This window comes from Aquarana catesbeiana, linkage group LG05, assembly GCF_042186555.1.
Source record: "Aquarana catesbeiana isolate 2022-GZ linkage group LG05, ASM4218655v1, whole genome shotgun sequence".
Classification (NCBI taxonomy): Eukaryota; Metazoa; Chordata; class Amphibia; order Anura; family Ranidae; genus Aquarana; species Aquarana catesbeiana.
The window spans coordinates 186,568,139-186,592,034 of NC_133328.1; the positions used below are offsets into that span (position 1 = coordinate 186,568,139).

Below are 23,896 nucleotides of genomic sequence, written 5' to 3' on the forward strand. Positions count from 1 at the left end.
AATAAACAATCCCACAATAGCCGGTACCTGACACATACCAAAGGGTATGTTGTAAATGTGCATTGTCATATAGAGATATTTAAATATGTTGAAGAAATATTACGGTTACCACAGAATAAAATCTTGCATACATTTCTAATTTGGCAACCAATGCAGTGATGTAGGTTTGTCACTAGTCCTTGATTAACAATTAAGCTAAAGCAACATGTGCTTAGGGCACCAAGGGAAAGGGACACCATAGAGATTTTTGTTCAAGCTATCATGCCCTTAAAGTAGATGTAAACCCGAAATTTTTTTTTTTTATGTCATAATGTAGAGTATAAGATTCCCTATCATTTGAGCCCAGTCTTGCCATAAAGAGTTAATCCAGCTCTGAGCAATCCTCTTTTATTGTTCAGTGAGATAAAACTTGACAAACAGAGAAAAACTTTGTCAAATCCTCCCCCTTGCTGTGAGTGACAGGTGATTTACATCTCATGCACTAGCCTAAGACATGCATTATTTTTTTAATTCCCACCCCACTCCTTTCTTCAGCAGCTCTGCAAGGATTGGCTGTTCCACACCTCAGCATGATTTGGCATGCTGAAGTCATGTGGTTGCTTTCCTGTCTTTTCACTGGATATTAGAGATCATAGCAGAAGTTCAGTGTAAGAAATACACAGGAGAAAATGCATATTGACAAGGGGAGTGTAGAGGTGGGCGGGGAGTCTACTGACATCACGACTCCACCCACCGAGCTCCAGACAACAGACCCACCCACAGAATCTGCAGTTTTTCTGGCTCTCATAACAGAGGGGAGACATTTGACAGGTAAAGATACATGCAGGAGGCATGTATATCCTTATACTGTCTATGGCAGTAGTTTAGAAAGGATGACATTGGGTTTACATCCACTTTAACTCTTTCTCTCTTGTTTTTCATCTGTAATATAAAATACACTTTCTAATCTTTGGGAGGGACATTAAAAATGGAATTCAATACATTTTTGCTTTACAGTTTCCTTTTCCAGTTTACAGTTTACTAATTTTTTTTTTAAAAAGACATAAAAATTGTTATTTATTATTAATATTATTGATATTATTATTATTATTATTATTATATAGGATTTCTATAGCACCAACAGTTTGTACAGCACTTTACAAAATAAGGGCAGGCCGTATAGTTAACATATAACTGTGTGGGATGAGCTGATGATGAAAATTAAAGTACAGTTGTTAGGTGGTGGCAGGGTAAATTTCTCTAAAGATTTTCAGGGGTCACCTAAAAGTGGACAGATTAGAACACAGTTGGACAGAGTGGGGTAGGGAGTTCCAGAGGATGGGAGAAGCCCGGGAGAAGTTCTGGAGGTGAGCATGGGAGGAGGTCAAAGGACCCATCTATTAGTGGCTCATTTGGGGGAAAGCACTACACTGATAGTCTTTGGTAACTATCAAGCTGAAAGTAACATTCATCAAGCATCTTAGGAAAACACCTCTGGGTTCTATACAGTTTAGTGGCTAAAGTTATCTACCAGCCCATCTTATGTTTGAGCAGCTAGAACTGAGCAGATTCTCCCAGTCCAACACCTTTAACAAATGTTGTTAGGTGACTACTAAATAATACAACGGTATGATGTTAGATCCCATTGCTGACAGCAAAGCCCAAATGTAAGCAATCTCTCTAGTTCTCTGGCAGAAACAAGTTTCCTGTAAGCCAACTGTGCAATATACTATGCATAACATTCTGTGGGACATGAATGAAGGGGGGTAGGACACGTACTAAAATGAAGGGGGGGCTCTCTCACAGTAATATGAACAATTTTCTTACTAAATAGTCTTATTTGTCACACTGGTATTTGACCATGGGTCAGATAAAGGGTTAGCCGTTACCTTAGGATCTAAGCCCCTAGTGCACAAACCTGCAGTCCTTTGTTGTTTATTTTGTAACCCCCCAGGTCCCAGAAGTGAGTACTGAGAGCATCGATTTGTAAAGGTGCTGTAAAGGCAGTGATCTCTAGCAGTCTCTCAACATCTCCAGTGGTATGTTAGTTAGTTTCTAACAATCTTCTGTAGCACCTAAAATTATGAATATTGTGTGGCACCTCTGGGGATTTCAGGGGCCACAGTTAAGACCCCCTGTATCTAGTAGCTGACTACCACTGCTCTAAGCCAAGGAAGGTCTCCTTTTCTTCTTTTGTAAAAATAGGTTGGCAGCTGGTGTTGCCACACAGTTACAGTTTGCATTTGCTAATTGCTAGGGATATTGAATTTGATTTTATTTCTGTAGTGTTTAACATTGCAGTGACATTTATTAGGTAGGAATTATATACATTGCAAAATGCTGTATGAGGACATTTTTACTTGCCAATTGGAGTACAGTATGAGACACAAAATGATTCTGTGAGAAGAAGACATGCTTGGAATGTAAGTACCACAGTATAGCTGATTTATGAAGAGAGTATGCAGGATGTTGTTAAAAGTGCACGCAAATTCTAACAATAAACTTCTCTTATGCCCTGTACACATGGCCGGTTTTCCCGTTGGAATAAACTCTGAAGGTTTTTTCGACGGAGTTCCGACGGAATTCTGCTCAAGCTGTCTTGCATACACACGATCACACCAAATTCCGACCGTCAAGAATGCGTTGACGTACAACATGTACAACAGGACTAGAAAACGGAAGTTCAATAGCGAGTAGCCAATAGCTTCCGTCTCCTACGTGCTTCAGAGCATGCGTCGTTTTTGGTACGTCGGAACAGCATACAGACGAGCGGTTTTCCTGATAGGAATTGGTTCAGTCGGCAACATTTAGAACATGTTCTCTTTCTAGGTCCGTCAGAATTTGTGATGTAAAAAGTCCGATAGGGGATACACACAATCGGAATATTCGATGAAAAGCTCCCGTCTGACTTTTTCTGTTGGACATTCTGCTCGTGTATACACGGCATTATTTGTTCTCTTTTGGTCTATTAAATATACCACTGAAAGCATTTTGTTTTATCCGTTCGATAAGTGTAAAAAAAGTATGTTTATCTTGCTAGAAATCCAGTGAGCTTGTAACTTTCTGTGCACTTTTCTTCTGCTCCACCGAAATTTCAAGAAGTGTAATTAGCTTTACTGAGTTCACCTGTGGACTGCAGAGCTCCTCCTTCCTATAAGTAAAGGGGAGGTGTTCTCTAGGCCAAATCGGGAATGAGCAACCAAGGGTAACATTTCTGCTCCTCCATAGGAATGGTGGGTCAGCAAGCCCAGACCGCGATCTACCAGTCACCTGTCCGCGATCTACTGGTTGCTGACCCCTGCATTAGAGCTTACCATTCTTAAATGTTTTGCATTCATTTTTTTAATGTGAGTACAGAAAGTACAGTGAGTAGGTGCTGTCGGGACAGGAGAGGAAGTACAGTGAGTAGGTGCTGTCGGGACAGGAGAGGAAGTACAGTGAGTAGGTGCTGTCGGGACAGGAGAGGAAGTACTGTGAGTAGGCGCTGTCGGGACAGGAGAGGAAGTATGCTACTGGCTGGATCACCGGGTGAAAAGCAGGAAAGGAAACATTAAACATAAACATTAAAAAAATGAATGCAAAACATTTAAGAATGGTAAGCTCTAATGCAGGGGTCAGCAACCAGTAAATCGAGGACAGGTGACTAGTAGATCGCGGTCTGGGCTTGCTGACCCACCATTCCAGAGCATTAAACAGAGTGCAATGCAGAGGGACTACTTGTAAAGTTGGAGCTGTAGTAGGGAGCAAGAGCCACATAAGCCGATGCCTCCTCTGTAGTGCTGACTCCTGTCCCATGCGGAGTGATACCAACCGAACTTTACCTCTTATCCCCGCTAGCGGTCTCCAAAGTGGTGTCAGCAGTGGGAAAGAAGAGATCTTCAGGTCAATATGAAGCAATACACTGGGCTTAATAGCAGTGTTGTGTTGCTTTCTCACCACCTTCTTTACCCCTTGGCCCCCGCAGAAGCATGCAGTTGCAGGGCGCTTGTAGAGTGGCACCATTTACTTGAATGGGTCATGATTGGCAGGCGGTAGCACCCATCAAAAGCAACAGGAGGCTTAATTCCTGCTGCGACATGTGTACACCTTTGTCTGCTGCCTCAGCAGCTAAAGGGGGTAGGGATTTAGGGGCGGTAAAGCCGCAACTCAATCACAGGGTTTTACCCCCCCTCAACTTTACGCATGAACGAGCCCTAGGGGTGCAACTAAGGGCTCATTCACAAGTGCAGCAGGCACCGCTGCTCCTCTGAAAAGCGATCTGAGTGTGTTTGACAGGTAGTAAGGATGGCAATTAGCAAATTAAATCAGGTATGAGGAGGCGACGCTGTGCTCAATGATCTTTGACTTCTCCTATGTTGTTCAGGTAGATCTCCACCTCTTTAAGGTTGCTTACCCCTGCTCTCATGTGTTATATTTTGTTCTTGGGTTTAGATATACTTTACATGTCCAATTTAATTAATCTGATTACTGATTGTTATAGCCAGTCTTGTCTGCTTACAATACATAAGCTTCCAAAATAAGCTATTATTTCCTAGTACAAGCCACTTTATTATGGCAAACTTGTAAATTAATGTTATACCCAACCCTCTGATAATGTGTACAATTGCTGTCTACCATATGGATGTCAATGAAGTTTTTTTGACTGAATAACTCACTAGTGTAATGGTGTAGGCTAGCGAAGCTCCCAACTGTCCCTGATTTTAAGGGACTGTCCCTCGTTCGGAACAAAGTCCCTCTTTCCTCCTCATTTGTCCCTCATTTTGGTCTGATCTACGTATATAGCTGTATATAAAATGCACTACTTATCTATCAAAAAGTGCTTTACAGTGCTAAACTTTTCATCCAATTTTCAAATTGCTGCATTAGTAAATTCCAAAAGCCAGTATAAAGAAATAGTAGTGGTAAAAAAACACTTGTGGGTTTAACCAATCATTGTTTTTGTACAATTCTCCTTTATGGGGGCGTGGCAGTGGGTGTGTCCTATGCCCACATACTTTTGCTAATAGGTGTCCCTCATTCCCATCTCAGAATGCTGGGAGGTATGGGAAAATGGCCAAATGGCCAGGACCATTTTTGATTTTACAAAAAAAATGAAACATAAGGACAGCAATGAAAAGAAGAAAGGCGGTGACCTACATGCATATATACGTACATGTCAACAATACTGATTTGCTATACACAAACTGATTTAGACAATATCATTATCCCTTCCAAACAATATTTTCACATGCTGCTTTTCATTAAAATTTTTCAGCTATAACCATATCCTGTTTAAAAATAAACCTAGAGTCTTTCCCATTTAAGAATAACTACAGCTTTGTACAGTGTCATGTTAACACAATACTTACTGTACCAGGACACAACCTCCCATTACATCTGTGGCTCATTTATGTCCTCACTCCTCATCATTTTGTCTATACTTTTCTATGTCTATTTGATACTCTGGATTTGATCGGGCCCAGATAGCTAGAATGACCATAACACGTTAAACTGTATAAGGAATTCAAATGTCAAATTCCTCTAAAATCACAGTGCATGTTTCACTTTGCTTACCAAGCCAAAATGTAGAGCAATACTGCCCTCTATTGGGTTTAACCTGTGTCCAATCATTATGTTTTTAGCAGTAATGGAGCAATCAGGGTTATTATGGTGATGACAAAAGTATAAATGTAGTTGCAAGCCTTCATTTAACTTAAGAACTACACTTTTTAAAGCTTTAAATAGCCAGTTATTCCACAGAATAACAATGTCAATACAAACCTTATGAAAGGTAAGTTGTGTGGGGATACCTGGAAATACATTTCCTAGCGTTTGTTGACCAGTACTATTAGGACCCATTTACACTATGCCAGTCCATTGCAGCATTCATTAACCTGTTTTGCATTAGGGCAAGCTTTTCATTTGCAGAGGCTGCCAACACACCGCAGCAGGCTGAAAATATGACCTACAGCATTTTTGGTAACTCAGAGCACCGCAAAGCCTGGTAATGGTGTGTGTCAAAATTGTTTGACTTACGTAAGTATGAGGAAAGGTTACAAGCACTGAACTTATTCTCTCTGGAGAAGAGACGCTTGAGAGGGGATATGATTTCAATGTACAAATACCGTACTGGTGACCCCACAATAGGGATAAAACTATTCCGTAAAAGGACAATTAAAAAAACATTCACTAAAATTAGATGTAGCGCTAGTAGATTTACAATCTACCGCAGATTAGGTAAATTTAGTAAATTGTGTGTTAGGAAGGTTAAAAGTTCACCTCTGTTCCAGCTTGCCTGATGTTGTGTGTGCTTCCGTGCTGACCGGTGGGTGTCGCTGTTGCCATTAGTCAGTGTTGGAAGGGCAACGTGTCGAAGTGTATAGATGCTCCTCTGTCTGGGAGGCAAGCTCGGTGGAGGTGGTCCCCCGAGTTGCATTCTGGGCGAGGGTATTTATGGGACAGACGCCATGTTCTAGGGTTTTTCTACAGCCACCTGCTGGCCCTCCTGGCCGACAGGTATGCGTTAAGGAGCTACCTCGAGGCCCACGATGCTACGGCGCAGGGGTGGGTCCAGAGGCTTGTCTGGGGCCTACCACCGCGGCCGAGGAATGGTCCTGAGCTGTCGGTCCTGTGTGACGAAGCTGGACAGCCGAGGAGATCCCAGGGGAGGACCCGCCTTGGAGAGATCACGCAGCGTGCTGGTCTATAAAGGGGCCTGGTGACGGCTGGAGGACGTATCCAAAGGAAGTAACCATACAGCATAGTGTCACCGGTTCGGCTTAAAGGTTCAGGCACTGTGACTGACTGTTCACTGCAGAAGATCTGATACATCCTGTGGCAGAGGATCGTGCAGATTTACCTCCCCAAGTAAGTCTGTGGCAGAGACTTTAGATTTGTGCTGCGTATTGGCTGCTAGACCAGTGAGAGAGGCCTATGCAGACGAGCAAAGAGTGTGTCCCATGAGGGGAACGCATTCCACATAATTATTTGAGTTCTACCGGGACATTTGTCGCTAAGATTTTGCAAGAAGATATTTGAGTTTCTCCTGAGAGTTTCCTTTTCCGTCTCTTTCCTGCTACTTCCTAAAGTTTGACTGTTCAATAAAGCATTGAAAACGTACTCCAGTGTTGGTGCGTGTGTGATCCAGCAGTAAACTCAACGGAACCCCTAGATCCGGTGCCGGTGAAACAGAGGGGAGCAAAGTGAATGTAACAGACCCATTTAAACCAGCAGCTCCACAGTGAGTTAGTGCTACATAGAGGTAAAGCGATTTAACCGGAAACTGGGTTCTTTACGGTAAGAGCGGTAAGAGTGTGGAATTCTCTTCCACAAGCATCAGTTTCAGCAGAGCGCATAGATAGTTTAAAAAAACTATTAGATAGGCACCTAAACGACCAAAACATACAGGGATATACAATGTAATATTGACATAAAAGCACACACACAGGTTGGGCTTGATGGACTTGTGCCTTTTTTCAACCTCACCTACTATGTAACATGGACTGAGAATGAACAGCATTAAAGGAATCCTTTCCTGAGATAAACAGGTTGCCATTGCTGGACACTCATTCTGCATAGGTTAGTTGCCTAGCTGTCCACCAAGAACAAGCATGTGGATGAGGACTTCTCTCCGACTTTCTTGACAGGCATATCAACTTTTTAGGTTATTAATGGCAACCCCCATAAGCCCAACTCTCAGTGTGTCTTTCAACTGGCCTAAAAACATTTGAAAAAGCTAAGAATAACAAATAAGTGTGAATGCACACTAAAGGCTTATGCCAAGTACAAACAATGAGATTAGACCAAAAATTGCACGTTCAGAGCCATCGACTGATAATCTGACCATTAGTACACAGCTTTCAAGAGCCAATTATGGCAGTTCATGCAAAATTAACAAAAGGGACAAGCACAAGAGTTTTTCTCTTACAGTAACAGAACAAACGATTTTCGTTTCATCAGTACAGCATTTGTCCATAAAAAATGTGAACAAGACGAAACATGCTCAGAAACTAAAGAATACATGACATAATGGCGGGAAGTTGTATTCTGTTTTAGGAACATTTTTGTAACTCTAGTAACCTTTTTGTTTTTGACATGAGACTAGCATGCAAAAAGAAAAACTGGACAATCATTTGTCCGATATTCTCATCATGTGTATGGTGCCAGCCCAAACTGTTTTTTAGTTTTTGGTGGGATGGGATAGAGTTATTAACCCAGAAGGAGCTGCTGTTTGGGTCTCTTGACTCCAGATGTCAATGACCTTCTGGCAATGCCACACTTTCTGGCACACCAAGGCTGGAGGGTGAATATTTATTGTTCCAACATACATTAAATCAACAGTAAAAAATGCAAAAGCATTAATAAACACTTTAACAAGTATACAGAAACAGTTACTAAATAAAGTGCAACTTTTATTAGTAAATAACAAGCCGACCAGTGACTCACCCCAAGTCCCTTTTCTTTAGGAGTTCCTGAGGAGGGCAATGCAAGGATACTGGGCAATCTCTGGCAAACCTTTCCCCACTGGACAGTGAGTTGGGGCCCAAATCCAGCATTCAAATGTAAGTCCCTCCAAACCCGGGTATAGGGGCTTGAGTGGTGTCCTAAGCGAGCAATGCTGTTCCTTTAAATGGGGTTCAGTAGGGTGTGGCCAGTGGCCTCTCACCGACACATATACAATTGTAGCGCCCCCCTGGGTTTACTGGGAGCTGGGAGGTACCTCCAGAGGCAGGGGGCAAGCTTACATTCACCCCACGGCTGAGTCCATGGCTATAATAGGAAATTAGAACAGAATTTGGGCGCCAGTCACTTTAAGTAATTTTCAATGCTTTAATGAGAACTTGAGAGAAGTAGTAGGAGAGAGGTTTAGGGGAGGTTTCCGATACCATTTTTTGCAGATCACTTACAGACTCCTTGAATCCTAAAGGAAAAACAGCTTTCTTTTGTTAGATCTTAGATACTTGGATAGGTCTCTCACACAGACCTAGCAGCCGGTAGAATGTCTGGACAAGCTTCTCTCACAGACTTAGCAGCCAGTAGAACTCCTGGATAAGTCTCTCTCTCAAAGACTTAGCAGCCAGGAGCTTGTTACCTTGTTTAGATTGCAGAACAGCTTGACAGTACCAGAACTATTAAGCCAACCCAGCGATACTGTGAACAGGATTAGATATAGGTGCATCCTCCAAACGAGTCACCAGGCCCTCCTGAGAGACCAACCTTCATCCTGGCTTTCTCCAGCAAGGGTCCTCCCCTGGATCTCCTCAAGCTTGGCTCAGCTTCTTCCACACAGGCAAGACAGCCTAGGGACCACCTCAGGATTAGTAGGCCCCAGACAGGCTTCTGGGCCTACTAGCAGAACTTATAGCAACACACCCTCGGGCCAGGAGGGCCCCGAGGTAACAAACTGACAAAGAGCACTTGGCATCTGTCCAATAAATACTCCCTCCCAGAAAGCACAGTAGCCAGGAACCTCCTACTGGGCTGTTTCTGGAAAGAGAATATTCATTACAGCTCAACATAGTTGTAATTCTCATACTAATAGATGAGAAAACCGCGCCAACTCTAAATAAAAGAGCAGCCAACACAACAATCAGACTAATTGTGAAATATAAATGGAACAATGTGTGGCGCTATAGAAAATACTGAAAATCTACATTGGTGAATATAGAGTCACAATGCTATGGATGATACACAAAGTGACAAAGGTGTGTGAACAACCTATATAAGATGTGTAACCACAAAAAAAATAAGTAAATAAAAATTCATATATCCGAGAATTATAAACCAGGTTAGTGACCACAAAAAGTGTGAGTGAGCTCCACTAAATGTGACATCAAAATAAGGGTGCAAAAAAATATGTAAAAAGGAGAAGGTAAAAAAATATATAATCATCCAGAACACAGTGAGTGGTCTCAAGAATCACATTAGCATGGTAATGCAAACATAGATGAAAAGACAATGTCAAATGTCTATCATATCAAACTAATAAAGTGCGAAAAAATATAAAAACTAGGAAATGCATGACATATGGGTATAATGTTGTGAGTTTAAAAATCCATATATAAAGTGGAGATTCATGTGGATGCAGATGTATCGCTATTGCTCCAAAATTTCATAAATGCTTCTCAAAGCGAAGTCAGAGACATACCAACATGCAAAACCAGGTCTTCTCCAAACATAAATTCAAGCAAAGAAAAATGCAATGCCCTTACCAGAGATGGTGGACTCACAGGCCTTTGGCGGTGAGTCAGATAAGCTTGTACCGTCAAACGGTAGGGTTAGAGGGCTTTCACACTGGAGCGCTGCGCTGGCAGGAGAGAAAAAAAACTCCTGCAAACAGCATCTTTGGAGCGGTGAAGGAGCGGTTTATTCACCGCTCCTAAACCGCTTCTGCCCATTGAAATCAATGGGGCAGCGCGGCTATACAGTTGGCATAGCGCCGCTGTAGTGGTGCTTTGCGGGCGGTTTTAACCCTTTTTCGGCTGCTAGCGGGGGGGTTAAAACCGCCGCGCTAGCCGCCGAATACCGCCGCTAAAACGACGTTAAAGTGGCACTAAAAATAGCACTGTTTTACCGCTGACGCCCCCACCACCCCAGTGTGAAAGGGGCCTAAAACAATCACTGTGTGGATGTGTCAAACGTCTGCACAGCCAATAAGAAAATTGTTGTATTTTCTTTAATACATGTAGTTCCTTTATCGTCACTACCATCTAGTGGCCATAATGTATTTTTTTTCCTAGGCTGTTTTTCTGAGTTATTATTATTATTATACAGGATTTATATAGCGCCGACAGTTTACGCAGCGCTTTACAACATTAGGGCAGACAATACAAGTACAATACAATTCAATACAGGAGGAATCAAAGGGCCCTGCTCGTTAGAGCTTACAATCTAGGAGGGAGGGTCAAGTTATACAAAAGGGTAATAGCTGTGGGGGATGAGCTAATGGAGAAAATAGTGCAGTTGTTAGATGGAGGCAGGATAGGCTTCTCTGAAGAGGAAAGTTTTCAGGGATCGCCTAAAAGTGGATAAATTTGGAGACATTCTGACAGATTGGGGTAGGGAATTCCAGAGGATGGGCGAGGCTCGGGAGAAGTCCCGGAGGCGGATATGGGAGGAGGTGATGAGGGAGCTAGAGAGCAGGAGGTCTTGGGAGGAACGGAGATGGCGATTAGGTTGGTATTTTGAGACTAGGTTAGTGATGTAGCTGGGGGCAGAGTTGTGGATGGCTTTGTAACTTATTGTTAGTATTTTGAATTTAATTTGTTGGGCGAGTGGCAGCCAATGGAGGGATTGGCAGAGAGGGGTAGCAGACACTGAGCGGTTTGTAAGGTGGATGAGTCTGGCAGCAGCATTCATGATGGACTGCAGGGGGGATAGTCTGTTTAAAGGTAAGCCAATGAGGAGTGAGTTGCAGTAGTCAAGGCGAGAGATAACCAGGGAGTGAATCAGGAGCTTTGTGGTTTCATTGGTTAGAAAGGGACGTAGTTTAGAGATGTTGCGGAGGTTGAGGCGGCAAGCTTTGGAAAGTGATTGGATGTGGGGCTGAAAGGAGAGTTCAGAATCCAGGATAACACCTAGCACCCTGACATGTGGGGACAGGTGGATGGTTGTGCCATTGCTCTTGACAGAGAAGTCAAGGGAAGAGGAACGTGGGGGAGGAAATATTATAAGCTCAGTTTTGGGCAAGTTGAGTTTGAGGAAGTGGTGTGACATCCATACAGATATGTCGGTTAGTAAGTTAGTGATGCGTGAAGAGACTGATGGAGTGAGTTGAGGGGTGGAGAGATAGATTTGCGTGTCATCAGCATAGAAATGATATTGAAAGCCGTGAGAGGCTATCAGCTGACCCAGGGATGAGGTGTAGATTGAAAATAAAAGGAGGTCCAAGAACAGAACCTTGGGGGACCCCGACAGAGAAGGGAAGAGGAGTGGAGGAAGTAGAATTGTAAGTGACACTGAAGGTGCGTTGGGATAGGTAGGATGAGAGCCACTGAAGAGCACAGTCACGGAGACCGAGGGAGTAAAGTTTTTTGAGGAGGAGGGGGTGGTCAACCGTGTCAAAGGCAGCTGAAAGATCCAGAAGTAGGAGTACAGAATAGTGTCCATTGGTTTTTGCAGTTAGTAGGTCATTTGTGAGTTTTAAAAGAGCAGTTTCTGTGGAGTGTTGAGGGCAGAATCCAGATTGAAGGGGATCAAGAAGGTTGTTTTTAGTGAGGTGGTCACTCAGTTGGTTGTAAACCAGGCGTTCAAGGAGTTTAGAGGAAAAGGGGAGCAAGGAGATAGGGCGTAGGTTGTTAAGATTGGTAGGGTCCAAGGACGGCTTTTTGAGTATGGGGGTGACCAGTGCATGTTTTAGAGCGTCGGGGAAGATGCCAGAGGTGAGGGAGAGATTGAAGATGTGGGTTAGAGAGTGTAGGATGGGGTCAGAGGGTGACCGTAGCATTTGAGAGGGAATAGGGTCCAGGGGACAGGTGGTTAGGTGGGTGATAGAAAGGAGTTTAGCAACTTCGTCTGTAGTAGCAGATTTGAATAGGGGGAGTGTCAGTTGTACCTGTTGACATGGGGTCTTAGCTGGGGGAGATACCTGTAGAATGGAGATTTCATCACGGATTGTATCAATCTTGTTTTTGAAGTGATTAGCAATCTCCTGGGCAGTGAGTGAGTCAGTGGGTGGAGGCGGTGGAGGACAAAGTAGAGAGTTGAAGGTAGAGAAGAGTTTACGGGGATTGGATGAGAAGGTGTTAATAAGAGTTGTAAAATAGGTTTCCTTGGCAGTGTGGAGGAAAGAATAGTATTTTTGGAGGGCAGATTTGTATTGATTGAAGTCTTTGAGAGACTTAGTCTTGTGCCACAGACGCTCAAGAGCACGACTACGTTTTTTGAGACTTTTGGTGTCATCTGTTTGCCAGGATTGTAGGGGTTGAGGCCTGATTCTGCGTGTAGTGAGGGGAGCGAGCTTGTCCAGGGTGGTGGACAGAGATTTATTGTAGATGGACGTGGCTTGGTTGGGGCAGGACAGGGGAGAGATTTTGTCATAGAGGTGGTCAGTAGCAGAAGAGAGGAGAGAGGAGTTGAAGTTGCGAAAGTTTCTACGGGTGATGGTTAGGCAATTGGAGGGAAAGGTGGTGGAAGACAGGGGGAGAGAGAAACTAATAAGATGGTGGTCGGAGAGAGGAAAAGGATTGTTTGAGAAGTTGCATGGAGTGCATAGGTAGGAGAATACAAGGTCAAGGGTATTGCCATCAGAGTGAGTAGAAGCCTGTACCCATTGCTTCAGGTCAAATGAAGAGGTTAGACTAAGAAGTTTAGAAGTAGCAGGAGTGTTTGTATTAGCAGGGATGTTGAAATCACAGAGAAGGATTGTTGGAATATCCGAAGAGAGAAAGTAGGGTAGCCAGGCAGAAAACTCATCAAGGAAAGTCGATAATGGTCCAGGGAGCCGGTAGATCACAGCAATTCTTAGGGAAGTAGGAGAGAATAGACGTATACAGTGGGCTTCGAATGATGAGAGGGAAAAAGAGGGAGGAGGGTGAATAACCTGGAAGGTGCTCTGGGGGGATAGGAGGAATCCCACTCCACCTCCCTTGCGTCCATTAGGTCTAGGGGAGTGAGTCCAGTGAAGGCCACCCTGGGAGAGGGAAGCAAGAGAAGGGGTGTCATATTCGTGGAGCCAGGTTTCGGTGAGAGCAAGTAGATTGAAGGAATTAGTGACAAAGAGGTCATGAACAGCAGTGAGTTTGTTGCAGACAGAGCGGGCGTTCCAGAGGGCGCAGGAGAGAGGGAGGCTGTTGTTGGGAAGAAGAGGAATGGAGACTAGATTGTGTAGATTGCGACTACTGCCAGAGGATGTAGGGTGATGGTGATGGGTGTGTTGGGTACAGTTAAATAAGGGAGGCCCAGGGTTTGGGGAAATATCTCCAGCGATTAGGAGAAGCAGAAGAGAGAGGGAGGTAATATGAGAATATGATTTGTATGAGGGGACATGCTTCAGTATCCTGGGGGGTATGTTAGCAAGTGGGCTTAGAGTTAGAAAGAGGTGATGAGTGCAGTAATAGGGGGAGGGGAGAAGTGAGGGTGATATGTACAGATTGTGTGGTGGAGCAGAGGGATGTAGAAAAGAGAGCTTGAGGAGAGAGGCTGCAATTGTGAAGAGGAGGAGAGGTAAAGAGTGCATGTTTCAGAGAAGAAGAGATAATATGAAAATGAGATCACCTGCAATGGTTTGTTTTGTGCAACTCGCTGAAGTGCAAGAGCAGAAGTGCCACTTATTTTAAGAACGCCACTTCTTTGGAAGAACCCCTGTATGTGCAGCCCCCTGTATGTGCTCCCCCATAAAGAAAGCCTTGTTATATACTGTGTTGGGTGTGGATGGAATCTGGCAATTAATCAATTAGGAGGGCATATTAGGAACACAGCAAGCAGGGCATAACTTTCACACCACAATCAAACTGCAAGGGGACTAAAAGGCCAAAATTGTAAAGATAAGGAAACCCATAATTTAGGTAAGACTTAATGGCTAAATAAACATTGAAATAATGTGAGCATGGCTACAGATGTAGTTGAGACAGCGGTGACAAACAGATTACCAAAAATGTATGTAAGCGGTCAGTCAATTTTCAGTTTGCAGAACATGGGAATATAAACGCAGATTACCAAAAATGTATGTAAGCGGTCAGTCAATTTTCAGTTGGAAACACAAGCACCTACTCTGCCTAATCTTCACTACTTAGAAGGGAAGTGTTCTGTAGTTTACACAGAACACATGGGAAAATGATAACATTTCAGCTCCATGTTTAGGAAGCTACAAGGTCACCAGATTTCTGGCAGGATCAACAAGTATTTTTCTGTACTTGCATAAAAATGTACTTAGCCTGAAAAGAAAAAATGAATACAGCTACCACATCCAAAAACTGAAAATCTGCAATATATATATTTTTGTTCTTGAGTATAGATATATTTTAAACCCAGTTATATAAAGGAGAACTTAAAAAAAACTTAATAACTTTAAATAATGGCTGCACAACTATATCCTTAAAGTTATTCACACTTAAGCAGAATATGCAGAAAAATATAAATAGTACATCGCTGATTTAACCAAATCATAAAAAATAAGCAAAAGGGAAGTGAACTATGTGCAAGAATAAATATGTAGTCTGCCCTCTGATATATATATATATATATATATTCTACTGCCACCTAGTGGTGTGCCTACATTGCACACACAAATATACAGTATAATCACATAGTGTCAAAATGCTATGACAATAAAATCTCCACCTCTTAAAAGTGTGTAAACTAAAATTATATTTACATTAATATATAATATTCATATAAACATATATGTTCCTTATAAGATAATAAAAAAGTGCAAAATCTCCCACCACAAAATGTAAAACTATCAGTGTCATAAACTCTCATGCGCAAAATTTCAAAAAAATGTCCACCATTATTCAAACAGGAATTCTTTTTCCAGTTATGCAATCTTCTTATGTATCCAGATTTCACACTTTATGTGCCCAATCACCTTTTGGAAAAGTGCGAGTGCCTTCTTTCTGTACCCATTTTACATAGTAACTGGTGGTGACTACTTGCCATTTTATTGATTAGTCCAGTGAATGCTGTACAGTATGGTGTACTGCTGTCACTGTCTGTACCTGTTCTTTAAAATAAAATAAACGTTTTTCTGGAAGCATGCAGGTTCTTAGTACACAGTAGGATCAATCCAGGACCCCATATGGCACTTTGCAGAGATCAGCAGCTATGTCTGGTACCAACATGCTGACATCATCGGGCAAACTCCACCAAGACCTCTAAACCAGTGATCTCCAAACTTTCTAAACAAAGGGCAAGTTTATTGGCCTTCAGACATTAGGGGTGCCTGACTGTAGTCCCCTGGAAGTAGAAAATGCTCCAGCGTCAGTGGGAATAAATAGTGCCTCTGACTTGGTGGTTAGTGGGAGTAAATAAAAAACTATTAGCACCACTGCTCAGTAGGAGCGGGAATAGTGCCATGTCATTGGAATTGGAGGAGTAAGGCCTCATTGTTGGTATTATTGGGAAGAATAGTACCCCATTGTTGATGTCATTGGGAGGAACAGTGCCCCATCGTTGGTGTCATTGCGAGGAATAGTGCTTCATCACTTATGTCACTGGAAGAAATAGTGCCCCATTGTTGGTGTCATTGGGATGGATAGTGCCTCATCTTTGGTCTCATTGGGAAGGATAGTGCCCCATCGTTGGTGTCAAAGGGAGGAATAGTGCCCCATTGTTGGTTACATTGGGAAAAATAGTGCCCCATCATCGGTGTCATTGTGAAGAATAGTGCTCCATCGTTTGGGTCATTGGGAGGAATAGTGCCCCATTGCTGGTGTCAGTGGGAGGAATGGTGCCCCAAGGGCTGGATAACAGCAAACAAAAGGCCGCATTCAGTCTGCGGGCCACAGTTTGGAGACAGTTTGGGCCCCTGGAAGACGTAAGCTTGTTACGAAATGCCGTGTAGGGCGGAACGGAGCGACGTGATCGCGTCATCCCCCATCGCTGTTGTGTACCAGCAGGATGGGCTGTCTGTGGGCATCCGGCCGGTGCCCCAGACTTCTCTTCAGTCGTTCAACATTGTGATTTTACATGTGAGTGTTTACTTATTTTTATTTAATAAAACCATATGATTTTACACTATTTGGAGCTCTCTTTTCCATTTATGGTTAACTCCGGTGCTGAGAGTTTGATGCCCTGCCATTGTGCCATTGATCCATCTGACATCGAGGCCCCCAATATCTCAACGTAGCATTATCATCTGGTTCCTAGATGGTGGTCCGGAGTAACTATTCTTAACAGCCTACCCAGACCCTCTGTAGTGGGGGGTCATGGGTCTCTGGTAAGCGGCCAGTATTCTCATTGGTGATGGTGGATCAGACACTTTATTCCTAATCATTAAGATTTTTCTACATCTTTATTAACACTTGGGTGACCATCTTATCAATTTCATGGACTTTTTAATACCCTATAAATTTGCACTGTTGCACATGAAAATGCACTTTTGTGTGTTCATTTAATGTATACGTTTAGTAGTGTGCACTATATATATGTTTATATACCTTTCACAAGGTTTTGCACTTTATGATGGTTAATTGTCATCTGCACAGTCTGTTTCATTAGCGCAGTTCTATATTTTTAAATTTTTCACAGTTTGGAGACCACTGCTCTAAACTATAGGAGGTCTGCAACAGCATGTGTATTACCACAACCTTCCGGCTAATCAATGCAAAGGAGGAACAAGGGTTAACCTTCAAATGGTTTAATAAATCACCAGAGCTCAATGTTTCTAGAGAGGTATGTCTTGCACTGTTCCACACCATCAGAATGAAGTACTCTGGAGAAATGAGCAGAGTCTCAGCAGACAGCGCGGTCTGTGCATCCTGCTACATAAGCTGCTAAGCCACGCCCCCAGAGTTCAAGTTATATTAATAAAAACTTCCATATTGCTCACTGTACAGTTTTTATTAACATACCACCCATGCCAATAAAATACTGACATAGATAAAACAATAAGTATGTATCATAAATCTATGTAAACATGCAGGCACTTAGTGCACAGTAGGATTGATCCAGGAACCCAGTACAATGCTTTGCAGAGATCAGCAGCACGGTAACAGCGTGCTGACATCATCAGACAAACTCCACTTTACGTGTTACGTCCTTAATGAGACTTCATCAGAGGGTCTCTGAAATCCCGTTAAGGACGTAACGAGTTTGGAGAAGTTTGCCCGATGATGTCAGCATGTTGGTACCAGACATAGCTGCTGATCTCTGCAAAGTGCCATATGGGGTCCTGAATTGATCCTACTGTGGACTAAATACCTGCATGCTTCCAGAAAAACGTTTATTTTATTTTAGAAAACAAGTACAGACAGTGACAGCAGTACACCATACTGTACAGCATGCACTGGACTAATCAATAAAATGGCAAGTAGTCACTACCAGTTACTATGTAAAATGGGTACAGAAAGAAGGCACTCACACTTTTCCAAAAAGGTCCTTTATAAAACTTCAGAGACCCTCTGAAGAAGTCCTGTTAAAGATGTAACACGTAAGTCAGCATGCTGTTACCGGACATAGCTGCTGATATCTGCAGAGCGCCATATTGGGTTCCAGGATCGATCCTACTGTTATTTTTCCCTTATTGTTTTATCTATGTGAGTATTTTTTTGGCATGGGTGTATTTTTAATAAAAACTGTACAGTGAGCACTGTGAATGTTTTTTTATGTATCTTTGAGCTCTTATGATTTATGAAACTATCTGGAGGTTAACGCTTGTTACTTCTTTGCACTGATGAGCCAGAAGGTTGTAGTGATATACATTCTGTTGCAGACTTCCTATAGTTTAGAGGTCTATTTTTAAGGTGAGTGGTTTGGAGTGTCACAAGGTGATTGGGCACATCACTTGTGAAATTTGGATACATAAAAAGATTGCACAAATAGAAAAGGAATTCATATTGACTAATAGTGGACATTTTTGGGCTTTATGTGCACTTATGTGAAAGTTTATGACACTGATTATAAATATAGATGTTATAATCCCCACACTGCGGTATATGTAGGTGTCTTTAACCAAAAGAAAAAGACTAATTGACTGCTGCTGTGGTGTAAGGTGTGAGTGCCTTTTATATTGTGGTGTATGAACCCAATGCTGTCTAGCCACAAAAAATCTAGTGTGTACCTGTACTATTATATTCTGGAGGTATTAGTACTGCAAAGTGCAATCAAATGAAAAAAAGGCAATCACTCATAATAAAAACATAAAAACATATTCTAAAAGTACAATTATAATGCCAAAATGTGCATAGAAAGTAAAAAATAAGTCCTTGTCAGGATATTTCTATAATAAATTTGAAAAACCATTGAACCATGATATTGCAATAACCAAATTCGCCCCTCTCCTGAACCGTTTAAGTCAAAGACAGGAAGAAAGATCTTGAGGAACTGGTTTTTCAGACAATCATGTCAACCAAATTTCATCAGTACAAATGTAATGTTAGGCATACGCAACTACTCGACCCCAGTTGACAATGCTGGAAAAACCTGAGGTTTGAGGTCAGTAAATAAAAGTCTTTTATCAAGGGAAACCCAGGTCAAGATATCACAGCTCCATATGAAAGATTAAACTAAAGACCATAAAATCTCCAAGATAGTCAATTAAGCCCCATTGTTCCAAGGATGAAGACAGTCTCTTCAATAGAAATCCAGTGTTGACTCAGCTGTTGCCCAAAATAATGGCAGAGCCACTCAGTTAATTGTACACCAAATAATACCCGGTTACAAGTTTAAAACAGAAACTACAAACGATATGTGAGCAAAATATATATATATATATATATATATATATATATATATATAAAATTACTATTCTTGCTATATACAAGGATTAACGTATGCCAGAAGTCATTCACCGAAAATAGAAGTTGAAACTGACATAAGACCGCAAGGGGAGATTCCCATTATCTGAAAAAGGAATGATTCAAAATCGAAAGTTTTTCAGATATTAAACCACACATATCATTTCAGGAGACACCATCAGACAAAGGACATGAGATATCTTACCAACATATTGTAAAAGAACTTTTGCACAAATATTATGTTGGGGATAAATGGGGAAAGAGTTTGTTTGTTCTGTCCCATGAATACATGACATTCACGGTATTATTTTCCCTATAACCAGCAGAGTCCACGATATGGGGACAGCGCACTAATGAGCATGAAGGCGGGCAATCACCAGATCACCGTAATATGAAACATATTAAAATACAGTCATAATAATACCAGATGCAATTATTCCAATTATACAACTACAATGACCCCTAGTGGGCGGATGAGAAATGAACAGTTACGGCCCAAATTTAGAACCAACCAATCATGAGTTAGTAAACATGAGGGGGGAGGTACAAATTCAAAACAATGGTACTCCATCCTATAAAAAAGACAGACACACATTATTCTCGATGGAACCACACACCCACTTACATTCCCTGGACAATTGAGAAGCCTGCTGCCCGTTGACCACTCCCCATATCACTGCTGCTGGAACTAACAGTTAATTTTTAATACTTTGGACATCTTCCTCTTTTGAAACAGTGGTGAGATACTGACTCTATATACATTGACAAACCTTTTTCTCCCAAAATTGCAGGGATTGTATTTTGACTGTTTGTAGTTTGATATTATTTACAGGGTGAAGGGCAAATTATTTACTAAAGTTTCCCCAAATAGTCTGTCTATATTGTAAGTTGAAACCATGTAGGGGTAATTATGTATAGACCTGTATCGCAGCTAAATTTGTGGGGGTCCCAGGAAAATTGTCTATTGTCCACCCTAATTTAAAAGCTCTATTGAAGTTAGGACTTATTTTACATTTTACTTGCATTTTTCTTGTTGGCTCTTCAAGATATGTTCCTTTCTCTCTTCTGGCCGCAGAGAGTCAGAAATTGTCTTAAGAGTTCTCAGGGGCCTTCTTTTTAATATTTTAATAGCACGGTTAATCACCCTTTTTATAGTTGGTTGTAGCTGTCCCAGGTTTGGTCTGTGAAAGTTAAAAGAAATGACCTTCCTATAGTGTTGATGTCTTAGATTATGTGTGTGAAATATTAATCACCAGTAATTCCGGTTTTGTATGAAATTGTATAATTACACTTGTATTTTAATAAATAATTTTATTTTTTTTTTACTTATTAATTTCATTGAGAGATATTTATACATTGGTAAGAAATCATCATAGATTAAAGAACTCAGGAAATTGTTATGGTATTTTGTTGAGTGTCTGAACAAAGTTCATATTGTTATTAAGTTATTTATTAACCACTAGCCGACCAGCGCACGACGATGTACTTCGTCACAATGGCACGGCTGCGCAAATGGGCATACCTGTATGTCCCCTTTAAATCGTGGGCTAGTGGGCGCGCGTGCCCGCCGTGTGCCTCGTGGGCGTGCCTGCGGGTTCCGCAAACTCGATGTTCGCCGGTGGCCCGTGATCATGGCACGGAGAGGCAGAATGGGGAGATGCCTATGTAAACAAGGCATTTCCCTGTTCCTCCTAGCAACATGACAGGGATCTTCTGCTCCCAGTGATTGGGAGCAGTGATCTCTGTCATGTTCTAGTGAGCCCATCCCCCCTACAGTTAGAACACACTGAGGGAAAACACACTTAACTCCTTGATCACCCCTAGTGTTTAAACCCTTCCCTGCCAGTGTCATTTACACAGTAATCAGTGCATTTTTATAGCACCGATCGCTGTATAAATGTCAATGGTCCCAAAATAGTGTCAAAAGTGTCCGATGTGTCCGCCGCAATGTCGCAGTCACGATAAAAATCACAGATTGCTGCCATTACTAATAAAAACAAATTATAAGAAGAATGTCATAAATCTATCCCCTATTTTGAAGACGCTATAAATTTTGCGCAAACCAATCAATATACTCTTATTGCGATTTTTTTTACCAAAAATATGTAGAAGGATACATATCGTCCTAAACTGAGGAAGAAATGTATTTTTTTATATATTTTTTTGGGATATTTATTATAGCAAAAAGTAAAAAATATTGCTTTTTTTTTTCAAAATTGTTGCTTTTTCTTTGTTTATAGCGTAAAAAATAAAAAACACAGAGGTGATCAAATACCGCCAAAAGAAAGCTCTATTTGTGTTAAAAAAAGGACGTCAATTTTGTTTGGGTGCAACGTCGCACGGCCGCGCAATTGTCAGTTAAAGCGACGCAGTGCTGAATTCGCAAAAAATGCTCTGGTCAGGAAGGGGGTAAAATCTTCCAGGGCTGAAGTGGTTAATGGCCGTAATCAGCTGGAGGCACTGTATCAACTATATTTACAATTCAGGCATCACCCTTTTATTTATAATTTACCATTTGCTAAGACCCTTCTTTTTTATTTAATCAAATATTCCCCATATTTATCATCATTAAAATGTTATACCACACATTTACTACATCCTTTAAAGTGCTTGTTCTGATGCCAGTGTTGACAGCGAGGTGCCGTGCTGTGCTCCCCTCCTTATGTTTCTCTGATGACGTTTCCGGGTGGAAGGCGGGTGCAGGGCCATCTTTGTGGCTAGACAACGCTGGGTTCACACACCACATTATGACACTGAGTGTTTCACTTTTTTGTGGTGGGAAGTTTTGCACTTGATTTTTATAATAATCTTTTAAGGCACATTTTCCTTTGTTTGAATTTTATATATTAATGTATATTCAATTTTAGTTTGCACACTTTTGTGAGGTGCACATTTATTTGTCATAGCATTCTGAACACTATGGGGTTGTTTTACTAAAACTGGAGAGCGCAAAATCTGGTACAGCTCTGCATAGAAACCAATCAGTTTCCAGGTTTCATTGTCAAAGTTTAATTGAACAAGCTGAAGTTAGAAGCTGATCGTCTATCATGCACAGCTGCACTAGATTTTGCACTCTCCAGTTTTAGTAAATCAACCCCCTATGTGCTAACACATTGGTGTGTGCGATGTAGGCACGCTACTAGGTGGCAGACGGTTATATCACATATACATATTTATTTTTGCGTTTTTACTTTTTATTTTTATGATTTAGTTAACCATATAGCGCTGCACTATTTATATATGTTTCCTTTATAAAGGAGGACTTTTCCCAAACAGCTATGATCCCAATGACCTTTCTGAACATAGTGATTTATTGAATCCAGTCACAGGTGACACAGAACAGACCTGTCTACCACTGAGGAACATGTTTTCTCTGCAATATGTCCTTCAATGATTATACCATGATGTGGATTCAATGCCGCCATAAAGTACGGTGATAAAGAAGGTGACATTGTTCAGTCTTAGCTGTATTTCATTGCTGAAAATTTCACTTACCCAACACTCTTCCAAGGAAAAGAGCCTTTGGTCTATTAAACCGAGTCTCGGAAGAAGCAGGAAGGCTGTATGTGGCTGGTGGGTAATGATCAAGCTGAAAAATAAGAAATGAGAGCAGTCAGACAATGCCATTTCAGTACAAACTCTGCAACATTATATTTCATGGATTCAGCTCTTTTTAATATCACATTTTCCCGGTGATTCTTGCACCTTCTGTGTCCTTGAAAACTACGATTAGCTATTATGTTCATTTCCTACACAAAACAAGACTGGTATGTGCATGTATTAAATGTATATACAATATAAACAGAAATAAAACATAATATGTTAATCTGCTGGTCAACTGTCCAGTGGTCTTTTAAGCCATGGACAGTTCATCCCGAAGGCTTTTTTCCTTGTACTTTTGCTACAAAAGTGCCTAGGGGGGCAGGTGCACAGTTATTTATCTGGTGAAAGTGCATGTGCAAACATTCTGTGAAAATTGGGGACAAATTCAATTATATTTTCTTATCAGGTTGAATGTTCCTCATAGTAAAATCGGGAAAATACAGTATTATAGCCACTAGATGGAGTTTTTGATCATAGCAAACAAGGATTGTTTTTTCTATGATCATCTGCTCCATCTAGCCTAATAACACTTGGCTTTGCCTTCATCAATGCAGAATGAATGCACATACAGTTTCACAGGATATTTCACATGACAAAATGTTTTTTTTTAATACACCGTTTTGTAGCAGACTGACTCTTGGGTTTAACACAGGAATAACTGCAAAGATGCAGATTTACACCAAACAGGGAAGTTGTGAGGCAACAAATCATGTAACGTGAATTTGTAGTCTTGCAGATGTGAGAATCTTGCTGAATCAAGTTTACTGGGTTTGCATAAACCTCACACCACAGGTAAAATAAAGTATATGGTAATATTTTTTTTTTTTTTATGGTTAGGGGCAAAAAAAAAAAAATGCATCTACAGTCTGTATAGAAAAGTCTGTACCCCTGCCGGAGGCTGCAGAGTGGAGCTCTTGCTCTCTGCAAGTAAGCAGAGGTCT

At 41.5% G+C, this 23,896-nt stretch overlaps 1 protein-coding gene across 1 annotated transcript in view; it reads right to left on the bottom strand.

Annotated features, from left to right (window-relative positions):
• CNTNAP2 (contactin associated protein 2) overlaps nt 1–23,896 on the bottom strand; it is a 2,786,505-nt gene that overhangs the window by 101,617 nt on the left and 2,660,992 nt on the right. Inside the window, exon 21 of the mRNA XM_073630449.1 lies at nt 22,848–22,941. Coding sequence (XP_073486550.1) covers nt 22,848–22,941 — 94 coding nt within the window. The remainder of the gene's footprint in view (nt 1–22,847; nt 22,942–23,896) is intronic.